Below are 21574 nucleotides of genomic sequence, written 5' to 3'. Positions count from 1 at the left end.
TTTTACCCACAATCTTTTTGCCTCAATTTCTGCTTTTCTTTCCTTTCTAATTCCTTTTTGATAGCATGAGCTAAAATAACGACTCCCGCGCGAATTACTTCCGTCGACATTTTGAAAAGGTACTACTGATTGTATATAATAATTATATAATACGGTATGTAATGTATTGTATTCAACTGCTTGTAGTTATTTAAAATTAGCAAAAATGCTTGCCGAACAATGTTTTCATTAAACGTCAAAACGGTAAATTTCAAAATGAGTAGTTCGTTTTTCCGCCACCAACGCTCTACTGCGCAGACGCGGTACGCCCACAAGCCGGCGTGTAGCTTATAAAGTTGACCGGCTTTCAACTTTTCTCGGTGGAGTGTTTACAACCTGCTTATTAGCTTGTTCGATGATTACACTGGGCGAATTTACAGGCAGATTATAAATTCGCCAATAAACAGCTCGTAAAAAAGCTCAATGTAATTGACGCTTAAGCAATAAGGCGATGAGTTTGGATAGATGCGAGAGACATACACTGGTACCTAAGGAGCATTAAACGGCCACAGGAACGCCCTAAAACCCGGTGATAGACGAACTCGTAAGGTTCAATGAATGTCCTTGACAGCGAAGAACCAGACACCAAGAAAATAGGACAGAGCTAGGGGAGTCCTTTATCCAGCAGTGGATCTACCCCGGCTGACAATAATATCCCTATATATATTTTTATTTCACGTCCGAAATATGCCTTTCTTTGGTACTAAATGCTAGTTTGGCTCTAGCAATGTTGTCATACACAGCACCGTCACTAATTATTAGGTACATGTAGTTGTTGATCTGCTCAATTTGAGTACCATTGGTGAGCAATGTCTTTGGTTCATAAAAGTAGTTTATCACTACTTTTAACTTCGAGACATTTATCTTTAAACCTGCTTTACGGCTTTCCTTTCTACACCCTGTTCATGGATCCTACCCAATTTTATTATAATGTGCTTGATTGTATCTTGATTATATATCGTTATTTTAAAAAACTGTAACAGGCTGGTCCAACATGAAATCTGAGACTGATTCTCAGCTATTTTCTGTCAAGGAAGAGTTTGTCGAAAACACAACGTCCCAATCTAAATATGTAGAGTCACAACCGAGCTGCTCATCTTCGGAATACAAACCTATAAATCAGGTAATTTTGGTTTTTATATCTTCTTCTTTATCCTGTCACGTCCGAACATTGGTGCATAGGGCAAGCACAAGTTCGCGTCACTTCCCTCGGTCCATCGCCAACTCTTGCGCCTCTCGCCACGTCAGTCCTGCAACACGTAGGTCGCTTCTGTATCACCTCTGCAGGGTGAGGGATGGCCGGCCACGACGATGGAACACTTAAGGTTGTGCAACAAGAGTACGAAGTGTCGTACTCTGTGGCGGCATCCGGAACACGTGTCCCAGCCACGTAAAGCGTCTTTATATAATATTATATTAATAAATATTTTGCTATTTACCAAGATGTTCAAAAAATCTTCTTTGATAGAGATGAAGTCTTAATGTAAAAAAATTGAAGTAAAAAAGGACCCCTGGTCCACTGATTAAGTTCTCTACCAGTGACGTCCCAAGACAAAATGCCGCCCCTGGGCAGCGCCAAAGTGCCGCCCATTTTTTACCTCGTCTGAAACGGGCCTTATATTCGGGAAGCCGAATGCCAAATTAAGACCTTGTCGACCTTGTACAAGACGAACGGATTGGTTTTTAACCTTTTTTAAATTGTATCTTTGGTGCTCTAAACTGACGGGAAGCGGCTTGGACTGACCTGAAAGAAAGCAGATGCTGGAGTAATCCAAGACCCAAATATGGTTATAGCGCCAAGGAGAAAAATACGACGATTATCACTACCTAGCATCCTCAATATTGTCATATTATATAATTTGTAGGTTTTACATAATTATTTGTACAGCCAAGCGCCAAGCTTATAATTTTGTAGGTCCCGGGTTCGAATCACGGGTCTATCAAAAATTCACCTGTTGTTTTGTGTTTAGTATGTCAATCAAGAAGTTAACATTCATTCGTTGCTCGTAATAACAAGAATCTGTTGATACAACCTATGTTTTGAGACCCATATAATCCAACATGGTACTTAATAAAAATTAATTTAGTTTTTCAATCTTTTGTAAATATTATTATTTAATTTTTAGGTTACCACTACTTGCACTTCCGATGACATGCACATTAAAGAAAAAGACATCAAAAAAGAACTCGACGAATTCAAAGCAAGCTTGACCAATATACGTCGTATTTTTAAACATTATTCTTTCCAATATAATTTAAAATTATTAGTACCTGTTATAAAGTTGGAAAAAAAATATTTTCATCCTAATAATTTTGCATGCAGTCTTTGCTATGATTTTTTTGCGTCGTTAGAATTACTGACGTGTCATAAAGTACTTCACAGAAGAGTAAACGGACGATATCCATGTGATATATGTGATATCTCTTTTAACTATCCTAGTCAGTTACATCTTCATAGTCTGATTCATTCTGCTGAAAAGCCATTGAAATGTAACGATTGTAATTACTCATGTATTCAATCCAGTGATATGAAATTACACAAAATGAGGCACTCTGGCGAAAAGCCGTTTAAGTGTGATAAATGTAGTTATTCATGTATTAGTAATGGAATTCTGAAATCACATAAAATGAGCCATTCAACTGAAAAGCCATGCAAATGTGACATATGCAATTACTCTTGCACACAATTACGTAATATGAAATGCCACAAAATAACTCATACTGGAGAAAAACCATTTAAATGTAATCAATGTGATTTTTCGTGTATAACATCTGGTAAAATGAATATTCATAAATTTTCTCATTCTGATGAAAAACCATTTAAATGTGATAAATGTAATTTTTCGTGTATAAAATCTGGAGATATGAAATGTCACAAAATGTCTCATTCCGGTGAAAGACCGTTAAAATGTGACGAATGCAATTTTTCGTGTGTAAGATCTAGAGATGTGAAAAGACACAAAATGACGCATTCCGGTGAAAAACCATTTAAATGTGATCAATGCAATTACTCATGCATACAGCTAGGTAACATGAAATCCCACAAAATGATTCATTCAGGTGAAAAGCCATTTAAATGTAATCAATGTGATTTCTCATGTATAACATCTGGTAATATGAAGAAGCATAACATGTTGCATTCTGGTGAAACCCCGTTTAAATGTGAAGATTGTAATTACTCATCTATATATGCTGGTAACATGAAACAACACAAAATGACTCATTCTGGTGAAAAACCATTTAAATGTGACTAATGTAATTTTTCATGTATACGTTCCACCACTATGAAATCACACAAATTCACACATTCTAGTGAAAAGCCATTTAAATGTAAAATTTGTGAATTCTCGTGTATAAGATCCAGAGATATGAAATCACACGAAATTACTCACTCTGGTAAAACATAGCACGAAACCTAATAAATCATTTTAACTAGTAAATATAGAAATTATAATATATTTTCATCTGGTTTTTTATTAGGTGTTTATCAGTTTTATTTGTCAGCAAAGTTTCTTTTTTTTAGAATTTGTAAAAAAAGGTGGTGACTTAAACTCACTTTTATTTTTATAAATTATCGTGGTGACACCCCGGAAGTCCGGGTAGGGAGGGGAGTCGGAGCCGCGCATCCCGATTTTGAACGGGTTATCAACAGCTTTTTACTTTTCACCGACTGAGTTCCGCTAAATAGCCAGTGTTAAGTTTGTATTCCGATTATTCATTAGAAAATAGCATTTATAATTTAATATAAGGAATCGAAAATATTAAAAGTTGGAGTTCACTATTTTATCATTATTATCGTATTCTCGAGCACGTACGGTTCATGGAAAAACGAAAATTAAAAAAAAAAAAAATTGAGAAAAATTAAATCTTTTATGAAAATATTAAAAGTTAAATTTTAAAAATCCATTATGATTAAATGTTTTTACTGCATTCGTATGCATCGACAATTGTTCGTATTACAAAATTAAGAAAAAAATATAACTTGAAAAAAATATGTCCAACTGACAGATGACAGCTGTCAAAAGCGACAAATGACAATACTCACAGCCGATCCAAGATGGCGGATGTCAACAGACTCAGCAATTTCAAGATGGCGGACTATCACAACACCACAAACGTCAAAGCGACAGTTGTCAACCACAACAACTGTCCTCCCACTGTCACAAATCTCAAAATGTCACTGTCCACGTCAACTGTCAAACGCTTTAAGCACACTAAATTTATTACACTGAATTTAGCACTGACTCTATTTCCTAAGTTGTGGATCCGGCGAAGCTCCTTCAGTTCTTCACAGCCCTATTTCTGACAGATGCTTGCCAACATGACAAGTACTGTCAAAGGTCCACGTTGGGCTCGCCAAACTTGACACCCCGGAAGTCCGGGTAGGGAAGGGAGTCGGGGCCGCACAGCCCGATCCGACCTCCGCGCTCAACTCTCCGGTCGACCGGGCGTCAATGACGCCCTCGACAGCGTGCCGTCGGTCGGTACGTGTGAGTCACACGACCAGCTTCCACCCTTCGACTAGCTCAGTGATGTGAATTGTTCAGGGCGGTCAATCGAAGCTGGGTTTTGGGTTAGTAGAGCACATTCAGTGTAAGGTTAGGTCTTGACAGTTGATTATGGTGGATATTCACAATGAAACACACGTTGTTCGTAGCACAAAGCTTTATTTTTAACAGTTTAGGTTCACAAAAAAAAGGTTACTCGCTATACACACAGATACACAATATCAATACACAGGACACAATTATTAAGCTTTACACAGGTTATAATTTTGCAACAGCCCTATTTTCGTTAATGATGGGCGCCGTAGGCTGTGGCAATTAAAATTTAAGGATCAACGGGACACGAAGCCCGTCACGTATCGGAGGCTTCGGCTAACTGACTTCCTTCTCCCTTTTTGACCCCTCGTATCCTTAGATGGATTAGGCGCGAGTCTCGCACCTCCCTGATTGGCCGATCACATCAGGCGAAGAAACCTTGTTCATCAATTTTAGACTAGTTGTAGGTATGCCCCCGAAATGGGACTTACGCCATTCGATTAAAAGAAAAATTTAATGTGCTGGATACGTTGCTTTAATAATTCGTTTAGAATTAATAGATCGAAAGTCGGAACTATTTATCTACAATAATTAGATTACATGCGTCCGACGAACGGTCACCAACGCATTTCCCAGAAGTGCTTTTCGCAGGTTAACCCAACCCGCCTATGCGCCTACGGCTATCGACTTTGCATACTTTGGACCTAATCGCTACCCCAGGAAAAAATTGTTTCAAAATAACCTGCTAATAACGACGGGAGGTTTACTAACTACCTACGATTCAAAATTTTTGTAAAAATTTAAATTTCCGCGTCGTCGAAATGTTATACCTACCTAACTTACCCTTTCGCGTTACGGTATTGTTTAAAAACAAAAATTATTTCTTTAGGTGTCCTTTAAATACGTACTCCTTATGTTTCGTTTTGTTAATTAATAAAAGTAAAGAGCACTTCTACGTGATCTAGCGGCGATAAATGGACGGTTGGCTTGGCGGACTATAAGAAACATGAATGTGGCATCCATATCTTCGCTCGTACTTTACCCTAAAGGGGTCCTCCATCCACGTAGAAACGTGGAGGTATCAGTGGTATGTTATATTCATGGAGGTATCTTCAAATAAATTATTATGAGAGTATATCGTTGTTATACTGCCAAAAGTTGGTAAGTCTCGAAATCATGTTATGGAGTAATCGCAATTTGAAAGTTTGACATGCCCTCTAAAATCAGGCATAATAATAATTTCTTTGTGCATTATTTATTTAGATGCATTGAAGTATTAAATAATATCCCCACATGTTAAAAAACGTAAAAATTTAATTAACCATACAAAATAATTGCATTTTGTAACGTGAGGTGGGACTTACAAACCTTTGGCAGAAATGAATCAGCTCTTTTGACAGTTATCTGTGCATAGGATTGTCAGGACTGTGGGAAGGGATGGTTTGTTGGTAAAAGAAATAAATTTGAAAGCATTTTTATATTATTAATGATCAATTTCAATGCTTTTATAAATGTTTTGATGGACAAACAACAGTTAATATTAAAAATATGCATAATACAAGTTATTCTTACCATACAAAGTTTCGATATTTATTATAGTAAAATGACATAGAAATTATATAATTTTAAACAGTATACAGTGGAAAATCAGGAACATTAATAATAAAATTACATAAACTTATTTAATGAAAGAAACACATGAACTGATAAAGAGAAAAAAACTTTAAATAAATGGTATTAATTAACATGGGTACACCAAAATAGCATACAAACTTCTGTACTTAATACAATTATAATGAATAAATTTATTAATGGACAATCAACACTTGAATTTAAAAACATTCATAATACAAGACATACTTAACATAAAAATATTGATATTTGTTAGAAAAAAGGCATAGAAACTTATATTATTTACAACAGTTTACAATGGAAAAATGAGGACAAAATAAAACTACACAAACTAATTTAATGAAAAGACATGCATAAAGAGAAACTTTTACAAATAATTGGTTTCAACATGATTATAATACAACTCCCTATCTTCTATAAAACAATTTATTACACAATACACTACATCGTCTTCTTCAATTTCATTGTCACTTAACGAAGGTCCAGGAATAATATTTCTGCATGATACACTCGTAGATAGTCCTTTATACCATGCATGTAATTCCTGTGGAATTATTCCGGCACGACACATTTTCTCCAAGTCTTTTTTCTTTTCTTTCGTAATCGGCAACATCTTGGTATATGCATTTTTTAACTCACCATACACGGTGGCAACAGGCCGCCCTCTCACATGGTTAATAAATATTTTAGTATACAGTCCAGTATGATCATAGCGATATTGAATGACATTGGGCATTGATTTTACATATTTAAGGCAGGCACTTGATAAGAAGCCATGACACAGTCTTTCCGTGTTCATCCTTATTTCTATTTTTTATAATCCTAGACGATAACTCTGATAAATCAAATATATCGGAATACTTAAGCTCTTTCACTTGGAAAGGAGTGGAAGACGTTCTCTTCCTGGAAGAGCGTGCGTTTCTAAAAATGTTCAACCAGTCGATCATTGAGTACACCTCTGTATTTTTTTTCTGCCGTTCAATGGCACTGTGCATCGAGTCTACATCCATATATGAGTGCTCCGATTCTAAGAAATTGTGTTCTATTACATCAATATGTGTCGTCTGCACAATATGGAGGAAGAGCGATGCAACGTGATGATTACGGTTCTGACCCCCACAGGTGTCAGAAAACAAAGAGATTTCTTTGACCGATTCGGGCAATTGGTTTAACCATGAGAGCAGTGCCGTTTTATCTCTGAACTGCCACGTTAACCATTTAACTCAGTCCACGCCATGCAGAAAGCGTTATTTGGTAAACGTGACTCATATACACATAAATTATAAACGCAAAGTTTTCGCAAATAATACATTTGCGATGACTTGTTGCATGGGATTTGCAACACACTCTGCAAGTCAAATGTTGCCGATATAAAAGAGCCCTCAGTCTGACTCCTCTCTTTATCAGCAGTTTTTGCATCATTTGCTGCTTTGACCCTTTCTCTATGTGATGAGTAACTATTTTGGAGGCCCTCCTTTTCACCGCCACTCGCAGTTTCATATTTGGAACATATCAGACACTGATCTTTCTTTGGTCGATAGAAAGAATAATTATAATTAGTACAAAATATCCGTCTGTATGTTATAGCAGAGACAGGTTTGCAAGGAGGCACCACCTCTGTCTTGTATAGCTCGTACATTTTTGATATAGTTAATGCCGCATCAAGGTACATCCTCCTGGTTATCTTCCTGCAATAATGGGATTCCATAACAGGAAACCTTTGGATATGCTCTTTTACATTTATAACATCTGTCTCCGGAGTTTTGTTTGAGGGAGCTCTCTTCCCCCTTTGATAGGGCTTCATAAAAATTCCCGAATCAACATGATGAAATGCATGTATAATAGGCCCATCTGTTATAGATAATGTTTTTGTAAAAAATTTCTGGCACACCCGTACTCGCCTGTCATGCTTTATAAAAAATATGATCGTGAGCTCTGGCGGTTTCTTCCAGAATTTGTTTTGATTTTCATTGTGGCAGTTTCGCTCTGCACGACGTTATTTAATATAAAATCTTTTTGTCTCTCATAACACAATTTCCAAAAAGTGCCACATAACGAGGACCTATCTTCCTCTGTAAAAGATAAAGAACAATTATACCGACAAGAAACGCAATCCACTGGTTTTGGAAGTTTTGCAGATTGAATGCCCTTCACCGTTGTATATGGTTGCGAGTCTTGGCGTAATTTTTTCGCGACATTCTTTTTCCAGCTTGCGGGATCAGATGTAGTCCATCTCACACGTTTCTTTAGTGATTTGCAGTTATCATCCTTATAGTAATCATTCTCAACCATAATCTCAGAATCTAAAGAAAAATCATGAGACGTCCCGGCATCATGAAATGGTGTTGATAAGTGTAGTTGCAATAACTGCGGAGAACACAACACAGGAGACATCCATCCATGTAACTGAGGTGGACTAAAGGGTGCAGACACCAAAGGGACTTCTTTCTCTAATGCCGTATTATCGTCATCTAAAAAGATGATATCCTTGTGGAACACATCAGATGAGTTTAAACCATCGATTATCATCATATCTGATAAAACGAAGCTTGTCGTGGTCTCGTTAGGCTGCCGTTCTGTGAATTAGCCCAATACATCACTTGCAGACAAAGCAGCAACATCAATAGATTGTATGACTGATGGTTTCTGATCAGTAGATATAAAATTCAGTGTTGAATGATCTTCCTGGTTGTTTCCCATAGGCGGCATTGACAACAGTTCTTGGCCCTGAAACAGTCAATTATCACTTGATTACCAAAAAGTAAATGCTATTGTATTCATTATTGTACTAGCAATCAATAATAGTTTTACAGTTAATTAAAATTGTTATCAAGGGTACGTTGCTAAATAATGTAGTATTACTATACTTATTGATACCGGCTATATTGCGCAATAGTCAACATCGCTAGCTGACAACATTTGACAGTGGAAGAGAGTGGGTGGTGGACGTAAATACGCTGATACAGGGTTACACAATATTTAATTGATAGCAATAATGTACATAACATATAAGTCACAGGCGAACAAGTCAATAAAAAAACAAGCGTGGCCCGAGGTTAGGCAGGGGGCGCCGGTCGCTGCGGGGAGGCACAACACAAGGCGCAGGCTGCAGCGGGCACAAGGCGGTACGACACGTGGTACGGTCTGAGGCGCACGCGGGGCGTAGACTGCAGCGGGCACAAGGCGACAAGCACGTGGTGCCGGCTGGGGCGCAGGCTTGGGGGACCACGCGGCAAGCACGGGGCGCAGACCCTGTGGACAGCGAGGGGCGCAGACTCGGTGATCACGAGGTAACAGGCACGTGGTGCCGGCGAGGCGCAGACTCAGGGACCAAGCGGCAAGCACGGGGCGCAGACCCTGTGGACAGCGAGGGGCGCAGACTCGGTGGTCACGAGGTGACAGGCACGTGGTGCCGGCTGGGGCGCAGACTCAAGGGGCACGAGGCGACAAGCACGTGGTGCCGGCTGGGGCGCACGAGGGGGCGTAGGCTGCTGCGGGACACAAGGCGGCACGATACGACAAGCACGTGGTGCCGGCTGGGGCGCAGGCTCGGGGACCACGCGGCAAGCACGGGCGCAGACCCTGTGGACACGAGGGGCGCAGACTCCCGAGGGCACGAGGCAGCAGTACGGAGCGCGGACTCGGTGGCCACGAGGTGACAAGCACGTGGTGCCGGCTGGGGCGCAGGCTCGGTGACCAAGCGGCAAGCACGGGCGCAGACCCTGTGGACACGAGGGGCGCAGACTGCAGCGGCACAAGACGGCACGATACGGGACACAGACTGGGAGCGATATCGCGATCACCACGTTACGAATCAACGAACAATATGGCTGGCCCGGGCGCGGCGCGTATCTATGTTATTCGACTCGAAAACGACAAGATGGCTGAAACGGCGCTGTAGCGTGTATGGCGGACAAGAAGGCGGATGACGAGGTCCTGGCGTGACCTTTCTTAAAATATAACAATTATTAATCACGAAACGACGAAAGTAATGAGAAATGACAAATTTAAAGAATCAACAAAATAGTACATACCTGATCAGTTTGACAGTCATCCGTTGTATTTTTATAAACGGATTGTAAAATCCTCACAGCTCTGGATGATAAGCACTTTGGGAATAGTTTGCTATCCATTTTCTATTAAGTCTTAATAAAGTTTAACAAATAATTATGAGCACGCACCGACCGATTCTAACAGTTGTAGGAGTATGAATGACAATTCTGGCGCGTCAGCAGTGTTGCCATATTTTGAAAGTGGAATTATAGTACAGTGCATTCAAAATTATAGTATTTCGGCAAAAAATATAGTACGCGTTGAGTGACCAATAATTTTCTGCATTTTCAAAAAATTAAACGTGGGATAATTAACGTTTTGTTTTTTTTAGACAAAATATCCATGAAGGGTATTAAATTTCACGTCTTGTTTTTTTTAGACAAAATTCAAATGTTAAGTCAGTGGTTTCCAAACTTTATGTTACTACGCCTCCCTTTTAAAAAAATCTAATCTAGGCGCCTCCCCCCCTTATTTCATTAAACACCTTTTTAAATAGTCAACAAAGTACCTACTTACGAATACAAAAATGAAAAAAAAAATTCTAAAAAAGTCAGGATTTTTTAACCACATAATATGTATATAAAATATTTAATAGTTCTGAAATAAAGCAGCGTTTTTTTGCTACCTATTAAATAAAATAATGTGAAAAGTGCATTAGCAAACTAACCAAGAACTCGTAGAAATCATTTAAAAATAATGGAGACATGGCAAACTTTTTTTTTTGTCATTTTGATTTCCTACTCTCCAATTTTTTATGAATGCCTTCACTTTGTCGTTTTAAATCGGTGAATGCATTAGTGGTCCTTGGATTGATTTATTCACTCATTTTTTTTAAAATTTCAACCAACTAGACAAGTTACACAACAAAATTATCGTTCCTAAACAAATTTGCCTCAATTTTCAACATTATGATTATTTTACCCTTTTATTTCATTTTGTTACGAGATAGCCATTGCGCTTCACAATAGTATAGAAGTAAGGGATTATAAATTTAGTCTATTTGCAGAAAGGTTTGGAAACAACTTTTTATATGACTGTTTTTTTTTGTCTAGTTTATAACTAGCGGCCGTTTTATAAACTATGCATTTGGAAACTGCAAGCCTGTGGCTACATTAATTTATTGTTTTAAACTTTTCGCGCGTCCCTTTGCAACACTCCGCGCTCCCAGTTTGGAAATCGCTGTGTAATTAATGTCACCAATGTGTTTTTAAGAAATGGGATTTTTTTTTTTTGCTTCTCACGGATTATTTTGGCGTTGTTTTTCTTCTATTGGCAACCGATTTCTCAAAATTATAGTATTTTGGGCGTACTATACCTGTTTTTTATCGTACATAGTACGCAGACGACAATTATAGTACAAATACTATAATTATAGTACGGTTGGCAGCACTGCGCGTCAGTTATCGCAAGTTGGCCGAAAACATAGACAAATATGCGATTAATAGACTTTAAAGCAATTTGTAACTGATTTTACAAATCTTTGGCAGAACTGTTTAGTCTGTGAATGCAATCGCTAAAACTAAAAGAAATTGGTTATTAATGCTACAAATATTTGGCAGTACTAGAACATTGAATTTGACTGAACTGCGGCTTACGAGAATACTGTTAGTGTTTTTACAAACTTATTTCGGAAGAAGTTTTAAGTTTTAGCTCAACTATTGAACTAAAATAAAACCGTTAGTGCCTTTACAAAGATTTGACTGCCGCGTTTCATTGACATTTGGCTAGATTTGTATCTAGATTAATACTGTAAGCATCTTTACAGTTTTTTTTATGTTGGATAATCGAAAATCGGGAATTACGTATTTTTATTAAAGTAATGAATAGCTAAAAAACTATGTTCTATAATATATCGGATGACCTTGATTTTTTTTTCTAGCAAACATATTTATATATAAACACATAATCCGTTATAAACTCAAAATACCTAAACTATCGACTTACCAACTTTTGGCACCAACCCGACGATATGCTTCATAACAATCCACTACAGCTCTAGGATGAAAATGATGTAATAGGTACATGGCCCCCACATCCTAAAGCGGGCCCCCAGGCTAGGATGTATGGCGGACCCCTCCCCCTACCTATCGCTAGGATATTGGTCATTGTGATTTTCGGTAGTAGTGTTCGTCAAATGGTTTCCGCGGTATCCCTGAGTTAAGAGTTATTCGTTATATTCATACTGATTTTAAAATAAATCCAGTTGATTTATTGAGCTATCGGCACTTTATGTCATATTATAAAGCCACTGATCGCGATATCCTTTTGTGGTTGCCCATCATAACATGCAACCCTTCGCCATATTAGATAAATAACCATTTTGTAATCGGGAAACACAATAATTATAAAATACAATTCTGCACGTGAATTATCATTTGTAATTATATCAAAGATCATAATACGGCATCAAATTGCATTGCACAGCCGCATATTTTTTTACTGTGAATGTTTAATGAAAATAGCACCGCAGGCAACTTTTTTAGCAATAGAGCAAATTTGTGGTGTGTGTTGTTCTTACTTAACTGGTCGACCCGCTGCACCGGGCCCTTCCTAAGCTCGGGCCTCCAGGCTAAAGCCCTGTCAACCCCCTTGTGGGGGCCATGTATAGGTATATTCTAAAAATATTTTTTTTACATAACTGTGGGCGTCATCATGAGATCTCGACCTATGTGTATAGTTTATTTAAGTACAAATTCACACTAGAATTTAAGAAAGATACAATGAAAATATATCATCCATGTACCCTTTGTCAAAGTCAAAATCATGTTTTAACACGCATTGCCAGAAAGTCACCTTTAGTCGTCTACGAGACAAAGTGACCTGTGATCAAACAACACGTTCGTAAGAATGCCTGTTACAATGTACCTACTTCAAATTTCACCCCGTAAGCGAATTCTTTACGGAAATAATACGAAGGCGCTGTGTAGGCTGCAACCTCTGACAGATCGATTCAAGAAAGCGCTGACCAGTGACGTTCCTAGGCAAAATGATGCCACTAGGCAGAGCCAAAAAGCCGCCCCATTTTTTATATAGTATTTTTATCACCCTTTCATGACTCCAGTCTCTAAGAAATGTGTTGTATTCATACATTACTAACAAAATATACACCAATAAACCATACAAAATTAAATATAGATATAAAAAGCGAATAAATGTAATTAATTGCGGTATCTTATTAAGGACGTGAAGATCTATTTACATAATATTGTTTTAGCTTTGTGTTTAGTACCTTTCTTATATATTCTTAAAATGCTTTTATCTCGATTGAGACCGAATGTGGTGCGAGGCGTTTGGTTTGGAGGTGTCGATGTTTGTGTTGTTGAATATATCGGGCCGCCCAACCTGTTCGCCACAAAGACCAATTTTGTTGCGTTTACAAACTTTACGGCGTCTAATTGCGGGCGTGAAGATCTCTTTACATAGTTTCGCACTAGGTACCTACCTATATTATCCATATTTTAAAGCTTTGTTTATTGTATATAGGTAGGTAATATATCAGCTATATTATTTAATTTATGAATACCTACCTAACTAATCATAATCATTATTTGTATGTTAGTTCATCCTGTTACTGTCTTGCATTGACTCGTGTGGGAACTTTTTATAAGATTTTATATTTACTAACTCTGTCAAAACACATTGGTTGCATCGCAACCTTAGACTTGGGTATCTGCTCCTGACAGATTACAAAACATCAAACGCATGGCCTCGTGAAACACTCGATTAAAACCCGAGTGTGGTACAAAGAGGTTTGGTCTGGAGGGGTCTCTAAATTATTATTTGTGTTGTCGGTTAGACAGTGACGTCCCGTGGGGGTAGGCGGATTGAGCGTCGCTTGGGGGCGGCAGTTACTTGAAGGGCGGCAAATCGAGGAAAATCATTTGGAATATAAAAATAGCTATCTGAACTTAGTAATAACGAAAATATCTTTCCATTAAAAAATTTAACTCACTGGTTTTGTCGGGTTCGCGATATCTAGTTTACTTCCTTTGCCCTTCGACTTCCTTGGTGACCAGAAACAAAAATGCAAATTTTGATATTTCGTTAGTAAAGATCCATACAACACATTTCTTAGATATTGGACTCATGAAAGGATGATAAAAATAATGTATAAAAAAATTTACTTATTTTGGCGCTGCCTAGGGGGCGGCATTTTATCTAGGGACGTCACTGGGTTGGACATCGTTATTTCAATACCTAAACAATACAATACATAGGCAAATATATGTTGAATTCTATTATAAAATATTTTTTTATATTATTTTGAATTGGCAATACTGGTCATAAATATTGTCTATGGTAAAATGGCTATTTAACGTCACGGCATTATCAATCTGTCAAACGTTTATGTAAGTATCAAATAAACAAAATGGAAGTTAAACGCGAACCTGATGAATACAATTCTGACGTAGAAACACAACAGTGGTTTGATGTACCAGTAGTTAATTCAAATGCCCCAGAACCAACTATTTATATCAAACAAGAGATTCCCGATGATGTCGGTTGCACTTTTGAGGTTAGTTTCCAAAATTCATTTAGTTTGAGTTATTTTTATTCAAGTTTTACCGCAAAAACTACTATTATCTACGACACAAAAGATAGTTTTAAAATCAATAATTCATACCTCAGCCTACTCTATTTTTTTCTCTAGTTTTAAAATGCTATTACAAATCTACATTTCCAGCTGTATTGACACAGGGAATGTAATGTAATGCATATTATATCAATGCCACATATTTTTTGGAAATCGATATTGCCAGCGGTTGTTGTGTGAAGGACTAGTCTGACTTTGACAGCTGATGAATAACAGGACTGTATATTATTTATAAATAACACTGATAGTTAATATATTTGATTTGAGAATTTTTTATAATTCAATTTGAAACGAGAAAGGGCGAATCAATATGTCAAGCAACCTGAGATCTGATTTTGACAGCTGAACAGTGGACCACTCGTTGCTTGTGCAAAAAGATGCTCAGGATTTATTATCTAAAGATGGCACTCATTCATAATTATCGTTTATTTAGCATGGAAGATTCGTATTTTTTTGTCCCATCATCCCAGATCCCAAGCGACCCGTATTTATTAACCTAAATTTAATATTAATACTATCGACCGAAGGTACTTGATGTAATATGAATTTAAATTCGATTGGATTTAAGTTTTGTACTATTCTCTACACTACATTCTCTACAGTCTGACACTGACTCAGTGTATGTTTGCCTTTGGTGAGTGTACACAGTACCTGAAGATGCTAAAAACGCTAAAAACGACTCAAATGGAATAGTACAAAACTTAAATCCATTAGAATTTAACCTAAATTTGTTGACACGATCCAAGTACGATCCAAGTTGACTTGCACCGAGCGCACTCGTACGAGACAGCTTCATACTAATTATTGTATTGAGTATAATACGTATTGAGCGCATTGATAAGATTGTCGATAATATGTGGCATTGTCAGGTGCTATTTCTTTCTAGTTTGTAATATAAATACTGAAACTTCAAGAGAAGAATAAGAAAAATATATGCTGATAAATGAAAGCATCAGTTGTGTGAGTGTAGTGTGAGTAGGTAATCGTCATCAGGGGCCCGACAACCTGGTGTGGGTCCTGGCTTCCTCCAACAGCTCCCTCCACCTGTCCCTATCCAGTGTGGCCGCTTTCCAATTTGGTACCCCCAGAATACGGCAGTAACTGGTAGCTCCATCTAACCTGCGAATCTTTGGCCTCCTATTGGATTGCTGGACATCACTCTCTTTGCTGGTTCATCGCCATTCATACGGTGCACATGACCTAGCCATCGCAGTCTCCCAATATTAATTGATTGAACTGCGCTGCAATCTTCGTACAACCCGTAGAGCTCAGCATTATATCTTCTCCTCCAATTGGTGCCATCCCTGATCGGTCCATATATACGGCGGAGAATTTTTCTTTCAAAGATGTTCAGGGCTCGTTCATTTCGTAGAGTTAATGTCCAGGTTTCCGATGCGTAGGTGAGCACTAGCTTTACAAGTGTCTTGTAAAGAGTGCTTTTAGTTCGGCGAGATAGTATGTGGGACTTACAGGTAGTATAGTGTAGTAGTGAGTAGGTACCTACCTATATTAAATTAATGATTGCATAAAGTTAATATGATCGAAATCATCTAAGAATGTCAAATTATTAATTTGAAGAGTTGCTCGCTATATTAGTATTTACATTAATTAGCAAAGAAAATATAAGGTTATTGTCTAATATGTGGAAGCCAGCGGCAAACAAATTTGAAAATAGCCGATGTACTGGATTACTTGTTAGGTTATGTTAGATTGTCATTCTTAAATTTATGAATTTTACCGAAATCGGCTATGAAAATTGCCACTGTCCCTCTGGCTTCCAGTAAACAGACTTGTACCAAATATAACTATGAACGAATCCAAAGTCCTAATTTTCTTCATTGATAACGTAATCTCAATTTTAAAACTGCAGTGAACACATACGTACATGGTTCACTTTCACGTTTGATCCAGAGTGAACAAGATGTTGTCTTTTACCTGACAATTCAATTGAAGACATTCAAGAGACAATAATTGTCAGGTTGCATAACAATTCGTCTCGAGTTTTGTGCAATAGCACCTGTCCTAATCCAGATTTCCCCATGAGTAATGACAGGCGACACGTCTGCAAAGTCACAACCCCTATCTGAATCGGAATACGGTATACCAGGGATTCACAACTGTACTCGGTTTAAACTAAATGCTTCGATTCGACGTGTGCATTAGTTGATACCCACTGATTTTCTGTAGCATATCATGGCATCTTTCAAAGGCTCGAAGCAACAGTATGCTGAGCTTCAAGAGTATAATATTATGTATGGTGATACACCTCTCAATCCGTATCAGCGTATTGATCGGCGATATTAAATACCCATTTCCCGTAGTGTCTTATTACGGCAAACGCAGTAGATAGCTGATTGCACTGATTGTTTCCGCGATATACATTTTTCCATATAGTCAGCTATACCAAACCCGATGACGAAAACTCCATATAGTAGCTGACTCTATTAGGTAGAATAAGTATTTCCTAAATAGTCTTTTCAAGATATTATTTTGATTGTGAGTAGGTACTGTTACAATCCCAAATGGTCCCCATTTCGGGATGTCTCTGTGAATCTGGAGAAGCCTGAATCGGTACCAAGCCGACAAATAGTAAGGGTTGATTACGAACATAAACAATAATAAACTGGCAACGTTGTACATGTTTGGCACCAAAATTTTATATTGGCAACGCCGCATTGGTACCGCTTCGTAAGCGGCCGTTTTTTTGGCGCGACAGAACCCTACAGACAGCCAAACAGTAAACATTATTAACTCGTGCTACGCATAAATGAAATTAAAAAATGTAACTATTAGTAGAAATTAGCGCAAATAAAACTCGTCGTTTCTGACCAGAATTCCGGTGTGTTATTTGTTCACCTCCAAGTCCTGAATCCAGACGAGGAACCATAAAAAATAAAAGTGACAGCATCTTTTCACTTTCGCAAATGGAGGGAGATGACAGTACCTACGTCAAAAAATAGCGGATCATAATTTCATGGGACATGTCACTCGAATATAAGTTCCCGGTCTGTTAGTATCTCAATCTCTGTATCACTCCACACAACATCTCATTTTACCGAGATTCGGACCTCGGAACAGTATCATAATTATTGTAACATAATTACTATAACATACTCTTGTACCGACTATTTACGCTGCTAATAAAACTCGCTCCTCCATCCATCGAAGCAACCACCATATCACGACCCAATCATCCACCATACCATGACTCACACAGTGATGACCTCCCCACACTGTACCATCATCGAAATATTCAATAATGTCGTGTTTTTCAGAACCCTGTATCGGACTTTGTAAATATAAAATCTGAAATTGATTACCAACCAGTTGTCATTAAAGACGAATTTGTTGAAGATCCAATACGTCCCTTCGATTATTCTGATCCACAACCTGGGTGCTCGTACACGGAATCCAAACCTATCAATGAGGTAATTTCACAATACATACTAATTTATTTTATACCTACATTATTTCAACTTCAAAATGTGACATTCTTCGTTGAATATACATATAACACACAGGCGTATGTCGATGATATCGATATCATTGCCATATCAGAATTGGCGCTGTAAAGGCATTCACAGCACTAGAAGCCTTTGCCAAAAGAATAGGCTTACAAATAAACGAGGCAAAAACTAAATACATGCCTGTCTATGTCACACCACGAGAAGGCGCACCAAAGTTAGATATTGGTGAATACAAGTTTGACACGGTCGACGGTTTCATATACTTACCTTGGTTCTCTTGTAACTCGACATAATGATATTACAGAAGAAATCAACAAGAGAATCATGTGTGCGAATAAATGCTACTTTGGCCTGTTAAGACATTTTAAGTCCGGCATACTATCTCGCCGAACTAAAAGCACTCTTTACAAGACATTTGCAAAGCCAGTGATCACCTACGCATCGGAAACCTGGACATGAACTCTGCGAAATGAACGAGCCTTGAACATTTTCGAAAGAACAATTCTCCGCTGTATATATGGACCGATCAGGGACGGCACCAATTGCAGGAGAAGATATAATGATGAGCTCTACTGGCTATACGAAGATTGCAGCGCAGTTCAATCAATTTAGATTGGGAGACTGCGATTGCTAGGTCATGTGCACCGTATGAATGACAATAAACCGACAAAGAGAGTGATGTCCAGGAATCCAATAGGGCGTAGAAGAAGAGTCAGGCTAAAGATTCGCTGGTTGAATGGAGCTGCCAGTGACTGCCGTATTCTGGAGGTATCGAATTGGAAAGCGGCCACACTGGATAGGGACAGGTGGAGGAAACTGTTGGAGGAGGCCAAGACCCACATCGGGGTCTGTATGCCAAAGTGGCTGTATTGATTTAACCTATCCATAGTGGTAATGCACATGGCGCAATACCCAAGAGATGCAGGTTCGATCCTGCCGGGTGTTTTACTTTTTTCAAAAAAGATTTTTTCTATTGGCTATATTTTCTCATGAGTGTTTTCAGAATTATATATATTCAATAATTAGAATGGTATATTCTTAAAATCCTGTGAATTGTTCGTTAGATAAAAGACATAGTTAATTATTCATAAGTATTTTATGCACAAGTTGCTAAGATTAGACGTCAACATTCATTATAATACGTGGGATATACCTATATTAATGACCATTAAAAAGTGTGATTACTCCACGGATACGTGAGTGTTATAGAAGTAGATGTATGAATTGTGATTATCAAGCGACGTCAATCTTAATTGTATAATTAAATTTGGTTTATATTTTGCATTTTAAATCCGATTTAATGACATTTGTTTCTTTTTTTAGATTTTCGTCGCCAGTACTACAATAGTTAACACTGCAAACCTAAAAGCGGCAATAGTGCAAAAACCCATGCAACCACACAGATCTACTAATAATCCTGAAAAACGATTTAAATGTGATGAATGCAATTTCTCGTGTAAACAATCGGGTAATTTAAAATCACACAAAATGACACATTCTGGAGAAAAACCATTTAAATGTGATCAATGTAACTACTCATGTGTACATTCTAGTAATATGAAAAAACACAAAATTAACCATTCTGGTGACAAACCATTAAAATGTGATGAGTGTATATTCTCGTGTGTTCGATTTGGAGATATGAAATTACACAAAATGACACATTCCGGTGAAAAACCATTGAAATGTAATGAATGTGATTTCTCGTGTATTCTATCTGGTAACATGACCTCGCACAAAATGACGCATTCTGGCATTAAACCATTTAAATGTGATGATTGTTTGTTTTCATGTTCACGATCTTCTAGCATGAAAGTACACAAAATGACACATTCAGGTGAAAAGCCATTTAAATGTGACGAATGTAGTTTCTCATGCATTGCATCCAGTGGCATGAAAAGGCATAAAATGACCCATTCTGGCGTGAAACCGTTTATATGTAGTGTGTGTATTTTCTCATGTGCTACGTCTGGTCAAATGAAAAGACATAAAATGTCTCATTCTGGCGAAAAGCCTTTTAAGTGTGATGAATGCAGTTATGCGTGTATTCGATCTACTGATTTGAAATTACATAAAATGATTCATGCTGATGAAAAACCATTTAAATGTGATGTATGTAATTACTCATGCATACGAGCGAAGCAGTTGGAATCACACAAAACTACGCATACTCGTATGAAGCGAAAAGCATAGATAAAAAATACCTTTTTAATTATATTTACTAATACACCCCTTACGTATCATGTATAGCCAGTACAGTCGATAAGAGGGTTTCTATGAAGAAAAATAATTACAGATCAACAATATTAAGTAAATATAAGTAAAGGTTCTCTAAACAATGCCTACTTTTTACCACCTAAAAGCTACATAAATAATTAAGCTACGTAAATGGCCGCACAGTTTAAGCGCCGGCCTATAGAGTCGTGGGTCACACGTTGTTTGGCAACTACACATATTGTTTTTCAATTTATGTATGAGTCAGAGTATGGACCTAATAGGTTGAGCAAGTGGCTGACATCCATTTCTCGTAAAAACAAAATCTGTTAATACAAACCTCCACTCTGTGGTAGCCATATGTTATTTTTACGATCGGACATGGTCTAGAAAAGAATCAGTAATACAGTGAAGGTAATCGGTGTTGGCCTACTCCGGTTGACAATTCCTGCTAGGAGCCAGGCGAACTGATGGAAGAGCCCCTCCCTCCCGCACCCGTTGTCAACACGCATTGAAGAAACAATAACGAAACATTCCGTTTAGCAAAAGACTAAAATATATAAATGTCACATATTATATTAATATTTTTAATAATTAATAAGGTCGTACGAGAAATATACCAAATCGAGATATATGGTAAAAACGCAGCTACGTCCATGCGTCTGGAGTCTCTCAAATGTAGTTTAGTTTTTTAATGCTTAGTATTAAGTTATTTTTAATATTTGACGTATACTTAAGACGATACATTTTGTTATCCCCTTACTTAAGGCGATACATCAGTGAAACGGCAAATAATTTTCAACTATAGGCTAGACGAAATTTTGGACTCGCTGGCAATCGGAGAGCAAACGTCGAGGTGTGAATACGCCAATTTGTTTCGTGATGGCGACGGGGGTATTAATTCTTAAATCGTGTAAAGATGACTAAACATTACCCATTTACTTGAAAAAGAAAACATGTCAATGAATATATTATATTGTTACTAATAGAACATTAAATGGACGCATGTTGGATTTATATGACAAATTATCTAG

At 37.7% G+C, this 21574-nt stretch overlaps 1 protein-coding gene across 1 annotated transcript; it reads left to right on the top strand.

Annotated features, from left to right (window-relative positions):
- The first annotated feature begins 14624 nt into the window (after positions 1 to 14624).
- Positions 14625 to 19887, top strand: LOC147076354 (uncharacterized). Its single transcript, XM_085940422.1, has 4 exons — positions 14625 to 14781; positions 18135 to 18287; positions 19650 to 19794; positions 19880 to 19887. The coding sequence occupies exons 1-4, from the start codon at positions 14635 to 14637 to the stop codon at positions 19885 to 19887; spliced, it is 453 nt and encodes a 150-aa protein (XP_085796548.1). The 5' UTR covers positions 14625 to 14634.
- The last annotated feature ends 1687 nt before the right edge of the window (positions 19888 to 21574 follow it).

This window comes from Rhyacophila brunnea, unplaced genomic scaffold, assembly GCF_057557595.1.
Source record: "Rhyacophila brunnea isolate RB1 unplaced genomic scaffold, BYU_Rbru_1.0 scaffold_13, whole genome shotgun sequence".
NCBI lineage: Eukaryota > Metazoa > Arthropoda > Insecta > Trichoptera > Rhyacophilidae > Rhyacophila > Rhyacophila brunnea.
The sequence above is the reverse complement of the archived record's forward strand: the minus strand, read 5'-3'. Positions and strand labels throughout refer to the sequence as shown.

Coding starts and splice junctions, on each gene's coding strand:
- LOC147076354 (XM_085940422.1), top strand. CDS start 14,635: ATGGAAGTTAAACGCGAACCTGATGAATACAATTCTGACGTAGAAACA. Junction 14,782..18,134: donor ATGTCGGTTGCACTTTTGAG/GTTAGTTTCCAA, acceptor CGTGTTTTTCAG/AACCCTGTATCGGACTTTGT. Junction 18,288..19,649: donor AATCCAAACCTATCAATGAG/GTAATTTCACAA, acceptor TTCTTTTTTTAG/ATTTTCGTCGCCAGTACTAC.